General features: G+C 42.5%; 2 protein-coding genes across 2 annotated transcripts; one reads left to right on the forward strand and one right to left on the reverse strand.

Moving 5' to 3' along the window:
• Nucleotides 1–815: 815 nt before the first annotated feature.
• On the reverse strand, nt 816–3,194 carry LOC124017822 (gamma-tubulin complex component 4-like; the record flags this gene model as incomplete). The annotated part of the gene is given in 4 exon segments (XM_046333040.1): nt 816–869; nt 960–1,082; nt 2,520–2,648; nt 3,020–3,194. Coding segments are annotated over 4 exon segments (384 nt in total), but the record flags the coding sequence as incomplete, so codon positions are not given.
• Nucleotides 3,195–3,409: 215 nt separating this feature from the next.
• LOC124017821 (CDKN2A interacting protein) lies at nt 3,410–8,754 on the forward strand. Its single transcript, XM_046333039.1, has 4 exons — nt 3,410–3,496; nt 4,363–4,612; nt 5,170–5,285; nt 5,981–8,754. Exons 2-4 carry the CDS (start codon nt 4,365–4,367, stop codon nt 6,520–6,522), a joined length of 906 nt encoding a protein of 301 aa, XP_046188995.1. The 5' UTR covers nt 3,410–3,496; nt 4,363–4,364; the 3' UTR covers nt 6,523–8,754.
• Nucleotides 8,755–9,403: the final 649 nt, after the last annotated feature.

The raw sequence follows: 9,403 nt of genomic DNA on the forward strand, positions 1-9,403 counted from the left end.
GTTAGTTTACTCCAATCAGGGGAGGGGTGGAAGGGTGGCAGCACCACTGTACACCCCCAGCACTTTGTTATTGGTTTTGTCCGTTAGTTTACTCCAATCAGGGGAGGGGTGGAAGGGTGGCAGCACCACTGTACACCCCCAGCACTTTGTTATTGGTTTTGTCCGTTAGTTTACTCCAATCAGGGGAGGGGTGGAAGGGTGGCAGCACCACTGTACACCCCCAGCACTTTGTTATTGGTTTTGTCCGTTAGTTTACTCCAATCAGGGGAGGGTGGAAGGGTGGCAGCACCACTGTACACCCCCAGCACTTTGTTATTGGTTTTGTCCGTTAGTTTACTCCCCCAGCACCACTGTACACCCCCAGCACTTTGTTATTGGTTTTGTCCGTTAGTTTACTCCAATCAGGGGAGGGGTGGAAGGGTGGCAGCACCACTGTACACCCCCAGCACTTTGTTATTGGTTTTGTCCGTTAGTTTACTCCAATCAGGGGAGGGGTGGAACGGTGGCAGCACCTCTGTACACCCCCAGCACTTTGTTATTGGTTTTGTCTTGTGGATGAAATGGAGGTGAGGTGCGTCGAGCAGTGTGGTCAAAGAAAAAACGTGCAGTACATATTGTTCTGTTTTATCGCGTGCAATGACGTTCGAGGGGGAAAGTTTGTAGCTTGCAGTAACTTTTTTGTTGTTGTAATATCCTAAACTGTTTCACCATTAAGGATTACCGCTTTAAAAGGTCTAAAACAATTCATTCTACTTCAAATGTACAACAAGCAAATCTAAATCAGAAAAACTAGTAACAACAGTAACTGGCATTACCTGATCCAACATATAATTCACATGAGATATGGAGAGATGTGGGTCACCAAGAAACTGCAATGAAGAGGACAATAGTGGGATTGATTATGAATGTGCATTGTATTAATTCGTGCTACAATGCATTTTGTAAATGATCTTCGGTACCTCTTGTTCGAGGTCCAGGAGAGCCTGTCTATAAGGCTGCAGCATGGAGTCCAGTCCCGTGCAGAAAGCCCGCAGGTAAACCCCATTGAGTCCGGCCTGGTGTGTCTGAATGGAGTGGTGCTCCTGCAAAGTACAATCACAGCTTGTTAAGACTATAGTATTTAGCTATATCTGATTAGTATTTGCGGTAATACTAGTACATCTCAATCTAAAAAACAACAACACATGGCACTCACTCTAAAGTTGGTTTAGATTCATTGTCACCGACTCTCACAGAATTTAACCAGTTAATCAGGATTAAAAAATATAAACCCATCTAAGGGGAGGTTTCCCGGACACAGATTAAGTGTAATTCTGCACTAAAAAGCATTTTCAATGGAGATTCTCCATTGAGTTGTGTTTTTAGTGCAGAGAGGTATACTATGAATCAGGTTTGAGGAGTTAGCAGCAAAGTAACTGTGTTCAACCTGGAATAACGGTCAAGATGAAAGAGGCTCACCTTTTAGCCAGGTACCTTTCTATGGCAATGAATCCATCAGAAATAACCTGTTCTGGGGTAGGATAACTCAGGGCTTACTATATTTATCCTGAATGAAGTGTCTGATGCCACGTTAAATGCAACTAGGAACATGGATAAATATGAGGTCAAATCATAACGTCAGTGATCTAAGGTCAGAAAGTCTGACTTTTAGAAAAAGGCCCGAGTTGGAATTCCGTGTTGGATGATCATTCAAATCGATTTTTCCCCAGTCGGAGCTACATTTTTTTTAACATTCCCAGTTGTTTTGAATGTACTGAAGTCGGAGATGTACGAGTTCCTAGTTGTTTTGAGCGATTAAATATGTAATTAATCAAGCGTTTGTGTAAAAAATATATATTAAGACACCCATCACATTACACATTTAGTAATGACAAGATGCATTTGAAGGTTCACCCACAGTAAAACTTTTGCATGACAAAAACATTTTTACTGATAGGATTGGGAAAAAAGGTGCTTGTGTGCATTGATAAGCACACCAAAGCACATCAAAGACAGCATTATTAGCCTATTTCACATCATAGCCTGCTGAATTTGCAAGATAACTTATCTTTCATGTTAATTTCGGCAGAAATGAAAATGTGGCACTGACTCTCCCATTGATTGATGGTTTCAGCATTGTCTCAATGAAGAGTTTGGCGTTCGACCAGCAACATGCGACATGCACGTGTAGTTACATGCCTGCTAGAGTTAGCGGCATGCGGACGAGCAACATCCACCATTGTAGTACTGATGAAGTATGAGCTGGAATGTGAAGCTAATTGAAGCTGGCTAGTTTTATAAAAGCCTGAGTATATCGAGCTTCAATCGTAGTTTTCCTCAAGTCTTCACCTTATCAAAAAGTAAGAGATAAGCAGGGAGAACATTGGAGAAGGAACCCCAGATATCCTTCAACGGTCTCCTCGCTTCCAAATCAAATCACATTTTATTGGTCACATTCACATTTTTAGCAGATGTTATAACAAAGGAAGTGAGAAGAGGAAAATACTCTTGGCACTTCATCTTCTGAGTATTTATCTCACCTGCTGGTGGACATGGCCTGTGTGTTGCTCTATGAACTCTGTGAAGCGAATGTAATCGGATCCCAGTTTGCAGAGGCGGTTCAGGACACTGGTCTCACTGGGATGGAGAAAGGGCAGGTCCTGGGAGACCTACAGGAGTAGCAGAGGTTCAGTTAACCCCTTACTCACAACTCCTTAACAGTGCATTCTTGAACTATGGTTCAGTTAGCTATATGTACACCGTGGAGTAAGGTTCAGTAGGATGCATGTCACACTTACCACCAGCCACTAAACAAAACTATAGTGAAGTGTACATACAGCAACAATAGAAAAAAAACTAGTGATGGGTGCCAACAAAAGCAGAAAATAAAACAATTCATAAGGTTACTAGCTAATTGCACTAGCTAGCTACTTGAGAAAAAAAAATATTCACATAGCTAGCCAGCTTCTTGCAGCGGTGTTTGTACTTTGTAGACCTAGCTTTGTACTGTAGTTAGGTAGGTAACGTTATCCCGATATACCTGTAAACCTGTCCGTTTGTTCCATGTGAATATAGTCCCAGGGTATCCACTTAACGCCAACAAGAGCTCGTGAATCATTTTAATTAATTTAAAATCGGATATCAGGTCAAAGTTTACATAAATTGCAGTGTTGAGCCTGTCATTCAATCACAACACTGCCGATTCTGTCGCCGCCGCAACCCGATGACGTATCAATGACGAGGGTGAAGAATTATGGAACTTGTAGTCTTTCCTTTGGTTTCCACATAAGTTCATTAAACGTTTTCTTCCCTTGTACGATTGATTTAGCTACTGTAATTATCATTTTTTTCTATCTAAAACCCCCCAACATATATATAAATGATCTTGAAGTAGCGATATCTTTGATCAAAAACATGTGTTGTTGCGCAATCGTGTAGCAGTTGTAGTTCGACAGTCAACTTGTTTGCATCACTGGTCATGACTCATACAGCAACGGCGCTGCCTGGACAGCTTGAGGTTTGTTCTGAACTGTATATTTGCTATCAATAAAATATATTCTGCAACTTTCTATGATATAGTTATCCAGTAAGGTATATGTTGCTCAAATAAAGCTAACGTTGGCGTAGTGCAGCCACCAATATACGTTTGTTGTGTTTGCTAGCTAGGCTAATACCCGGCGTTTGTTTTAAAGTCTTATGCTAATTCAATGCTAGCTAACTAGCTAGCCACATTGGAGGATGGCTAGCTATGTAAAATATATTAACCCGGTTGATGTTAAGTTACTCACCGAATGATATGTTTGGATTCACTTCTGATGATAAATTATCTAGTAACAACAGAGACGGTAATGTTAGATAACTGGCATTGCAACAAACCAACATTGACTTCCGTAAACAAGCGGTTTTCTGATTTGGCCCTACTAACGTTACGTGATATTTGTTATGATAGCTAAATCGCCCTCTCCCCATAATCTCGAAGTTGCTTGGTAGGCAGTGATGACAATAATCACAAAGAATAGATGCCAGGAGTGACTTTAAAAGATGTCAGAAGACGACTACTTCAGCTTCCGTAGCGTTATACTATTCCTTCTTAACAAGCCGCTGCTGACAAATTGCAGGTGAAGGACTCTGGCTATAACCATATTTCTGGTGTTATAACTATCATGGAACAGCAACAGCTTCCAGTGCCTGATAAATCTGTTGATGCCATGCCTCTAGAAAAACATGATAGAGCACAAAACACACTGGATTTACTTAGTGTGGTATATAATTTCCCATCAAATCAGCTGATTTGAGTCTTGAGTAGCCTGTTTTTGCCTCTAGTCACTGTAACACTGATATAGCCTAACACATTGTGTCCTGTGTCTCTGCTCTGTGTTACAGTGATGGCACAGGGGAGGAGTGGAGAGGACATTGTTTCAGAGTACCTGGACCAGAACCCTCACCTGGTCGAGTGGGTTGAGTCACTCCGAGGAGGGCATGAGACCAACAAGCAGTGGCATGCCAGACGAGAGTTTTTCCTGAGGAACATGGAGACGTTCCCCACAGTCCAGCCGGGCTTCCCCAGCCCCAGTCTGGACAGGCTGCTCTCACTGTCCATATGCTGGGCCAACCACATCTTCTTGGGCTGCAGGTATGTGTATTGTAGCCTGGTCCCAGATCTGTTTGTGCTGTTTTGTCAACTAGATCTCAAACAGGCGATGTTTGAGGAATGGATAGAGGAACTTAGTTTTAATGGATTTCGATGTGGAGCGTTACTGTAATATAATTTTCACACTTCACACAAAATGTATGTACATACTACTGTAAGTATATCTGGATAAAAGCATCTGTTAACTGGCGTATACTACAGAGACGAGCTGAGCTGCAATGGCCTGGTTATGCATCCACCATAGTAGTTGAAAACCTGCTGGAAATGACAGTGTGAGGAGGAAATATCAGAGACAGCACAGTATATGGTTGGGGTCTGCACTGTTGATAGTGTGAAAAGAGTATTAGTTAGAGTTATAATGGGGGGTGCTGCTGGTGTTCTTCCATAGCATCTGGTTTTAAATTGTTCAACACTAGAACATATACTCTCCAGTTTGGACCAACCAGAATGAAAAACTACTACAGTATTCCAAAAAAGTAAACCAATGTAAAAACAAACAAACAAAACAGGAGACAAGGGTCAACTGTGTTGTTTTGCAGATACCCTCAACCTGTCATGGACAGGATCAAGGAAATGGCAGAGGGAGTGGTTGTCAATGATGCTCCAGTTCGAAAGACCAGAGATGAAATCTTGGGGAAAGGAAAGAGGACTGCAGGTATGATGCTGAAATCCTACTGTATATTCAGTTGTGTACATACTTCTTATAGCTAGTTTTTGTTACTTTTTCCCCCTTCTAATTTTTATTACTACTTGTTATTTAGGACTTTGTTTGACATTTGATCTTTGATTGATATTGTACTGCATTGTTGAAGATAGTTAGCAAATAAGTATTTCACTGTACTGTTTACACCTGTATCCTGTACACTTGATCAATAAACGTTGATTTCATTTGAATTTGAATCTATTTAAAGTTTAGATTCCTTGTATAGTTTGGAGAGTCCAACTTTAAACGTTTTAATTGACGCTAATATTATAGCCCTACAAAAAAGAAATGGCCTGTCTTTGACCAATGGCCTGTCTTTGCTTCAGGGTTGTACAGTATTGTTAACTCATGGAAGTGATTCAGTACAATGAACGGCAATTACTGTGATGCTGTATATCCATTTCTGTATATTTGTGGGACAATTAAAGTGGGAAAAGTTCTGTACTTTTCCATCAAACATACTCTACATTGTTACGGTTAGATGAATCATACAGCAGTATTTTTTCTGCTGCTTTTGTTTTGGCCTTGAAGTAAACGCTGCCTATCCGACGCCTCCCTCACACCGCTGGAATCTGTCCTCTGCAGGTGAAGCCAGTGTTGCCGGGAAGAATCCCTACTCAGTTGTCTTTTATCTCGCTGATTCTCAGGGGGCGACGATGACAGCTGCGCCAAGCGGACCAAGCCTGGGAACCCCTTCAAGCAAGGCCCACCCCCGCAGGCACCTGCCGAACACCAGCCCTTCTTCAACCGCCTCTACAAGGCTGTGGCGTGGAAGCTGGTGTCGGCAGGGGGCTTCGGCCCCAACCTGGACCACTTTGAGATCCTGCGTGCCTGCACTGAGTCTTCCAAAGAGAGCCTGAGCTGCGTCTTTGTGCCCCTGAAGGACATCCCCGACCTGCCTGCGGCGCGCTCCCAGAAGGAGGGCCAGGTGTGCGAGCTGCGCTGCCAGACAGTCTATCTGGGCACGGGCTACGGGCGTGACGAGGCAGCCGCCAGGGCCATGGCATCCAAGGAGGCCCTCAAGGCCTTCCAGGGGCGCAAGGTGACGGTGAAGATCTGCCGGCGGCGGTTCAATGGTAGGGATGTAGAGGATCTGGTGCTGCTGGATGATCAGCCCAGGAACCCGGGCTTCCCTCCCGCTATCAGCTACCCCTTCCAGCCAGAGCAGCAGGGAGACGGGCCGTCGTAGCACAGCCATGGGTCATAGAGTATCCTCCGGGGGCCTTTCCAGGGTCATGTTCAGTAGGCATCAAAATGTAGTAAAATGGGAACGTAGGAATGGGGGTTTGAAATAATTTCACAATTTGAATAGTATAATGAATTTTTGTCAGATATTTGAAATATATGTGTTATTGTTTTTTGTTTTTTTACCTGGGCACTGCTGCGGGAGGGAGAGAGGCTGGCGCTCTATTGCTGCAGCTGCAGAGGGGGCGAACAGGTGGATGGAGGGAGAGAGAGAGACACCAAGGCAATTCAATGTTATTTATTATCCTATATAACAGTGCCTGTCTTGACTGGAGTAGTCTAGAGAAGCTAGCCAGCTATAGCTAGCTGGGCTAATTGAGGCCACATGCTGCGCTTTTCCCCCAACCCCATTCAGATAAAACAACAGCCTACCTGTTGGTTGTTATTCTTTCTCATTTCGCTAAATTTTAATTCAGTAATTTTATTCCATCTTGCATTGCATAAGTGAACTTTCATTCCACTTGTTACACATTTAGCCTCTTTTCCACGTTGATTGGCCTACATAAACAACAAGCTACACATGGCTACCGGTCGGCTGCCGGTCTTTTTATGAGGTGCACTGTGCACGTCATAAAAACAACATTAAAAAGTTAGTTTTATTAAATTAATAATTTGAAATGGCATGGTATATCCTTGTATGTAACAATGTCCAATGGATATTTTAATTTAGAAAAATAATTTTCTGTGTAAAATAGGCCTATATTTCTTTCTTCTCACAAAATTGTATACTCACACAAGTATTCGAATACTAACGTCTGTTCGAATATTCGAATAACCATGCACATCCCTAACTGGGAGGAACTACCTCTCCTGGTCCAATAATACATGCTAATTTCAGTTTCTCGTTCCGAAACGTTTTGCTACTGTGTGCCCTAATGAACACGGCCCTGGTATTTAGAAGTTGTGTGGGTTTGAATGGAGCTGCTCTATGAGTCATACAGTACCACTGAATGGATGGACTCAATGCATCACCACCACTTAGTAGTTTTTACGCTTTTATTATTCTTGAGGAGCGTATACCCAGTTCTTGTTCCATAGGTCATTTGGATTCCTTCAGAGTGGGGATGGGAAGAAGTTTAGTCCCTTTTAGTATCGGTTGTGCCTGTCTGCTGCCTACAACAATGGAGAAATGTACACACTTCGTAAGGGTGTGGTTCACAAAATGTCACCACATTTTCCCTCCTTTGCTTGGGTCTATAGTCACGCCATGCACTTTCCTTCTATGTCCTCTAGCTCAGGGCTCCGGGGTGAAGTTCCCCCTAGATCTAGGATCAGCTTCCTCTCCCTCAATCCTAACCTTAGTCATTAGTCAGGAAAATGCTAAACTGACCCAGGATCAGCCTCTAGGTGCAACTTAACCCTACACCTAGCTCAGGACTATGGTGGATAGTGCGGCTGCACTGGGTCTGATCCTCAAGCCATTTAATCAGCTATCTGATGAACAACCCGACCACTAGACGAGGGACATTTCTACCGTTTATCAATACCGTTAATAACATGCAACTAATGAATCCTGTGTGGCTCGTCATTCGAGTTTTCTATTGATGCTTCAAATCTCCCTGAGTGATCACATTACAAATGTTATGCTTTTTTTGTTTAATGAAGTTACAAAGTTAGTCATGGAATGAGAATGAGGTATACTTTTGATCATTTAACACCGGCTCCCGTATTTAAAATGCACAAGTCCTCTGACAGAATCATTATTTCAACTGTTGTTTTCTGTTCACAGTAGAATGCATTGTTACTATTATAACTCAGTGTGTTTGTCTGAATACAAACGGAGGCATCTTGTTTAGTTGTTCTGCATGATGTAGATCTTGTTGATGATGGAACTTTGACATTCATTTAAAACCACTCTGTTCTATTTTGTGTGAGGAAAGCTGTCGAGAAAATGTCGGTTTTTGTTATGTTTATGAATTGATTCAGTAATTCTAAAGGAGATGATTGGCGTTAAGCCAGGTTCATAGAATTGTACGATATGTTTGATAGTGCTTGAGTCTTTACATTCAAAAATCATCAATGGAAGATCGCTGCTGTAATGTTTTGCTTTTCAAAGCTGAATGATATGAAATGGGTTGCGTTGATGTGTAAATGGCCACAATATTTAGTGACATTTTACATTTCTATGAGCGGTCCCTGTTTCTATATTTTTGTTAATAAAAATAATTTAAGAATGTTTGTCATCCAATGATTGTCTCTTATCCACACTGACATGAAGAGGGTGAAACACATTTATCAATGACAAGAACATAGATTAAGTCCCAATTATGGTAAGGTTGGGTTGCCATCAAGTCTTTGGGGTTTGAATTTTGATAGTTGTAGCCTTATTGATTATTGACTGATAGATTATTTCAATTCATCCATACAGGTTTTGGAGAGGTGCAGGGGCCTGCCACACTGGGCGCCCGGGGAGCTGTTGTTGTAGGGGATAAAGTGCCTTGCTCAAGGGCACAAGGGTTGCTGGCTCGTCTCCCTAACCGCTAGGCTACCTGTCGCCCATGTAGTATGTCTCAAGCATAATGACTCAGGCTAATGAAAACACATGCTAGGATATATTTAAGCAATACGGCACGAGAGGGTATTGTATATGGCCAATATACCATGGCCAAGGGCTGATCTTAGGCACGACGCATCGCCTGGATACAGCCCTTCGCCATGGAATATTGGTCATATACCACAAACCCCCGTGGTGCCTTATTGCTATTATAAACTGGTTACCAACATAATTAGAGCAGTAAAAATAAATAGTTTGTCATACCCGTGGTATGCTGTCTGATATTCCACGGGTGTCAGCCAATCAGCATTCAGGGCTCGAAACAACCCAG

The sequence above is a fragment of the Oncorhynchus gorbuscha genome, unplaced genomic scaffold (assembly GCF_021184085.1).
Source record: "Oncorhynchus gorbuscha isolate QuinsamMale2020 ecotype Even-year unplaced genomic scaffold, OgorEven_v1.0 Un_scaffold_333, whole genome shotgun sequence".
In the NCBI taxonomy this organism is placed as follows: domain Eukaryota; kingdom Metazoa; phylum Chordata; class Actinopteri; order Salmoniformes; family Salmonidae; genus Oncorhynchus; species Oncorhynchus gorbuscha.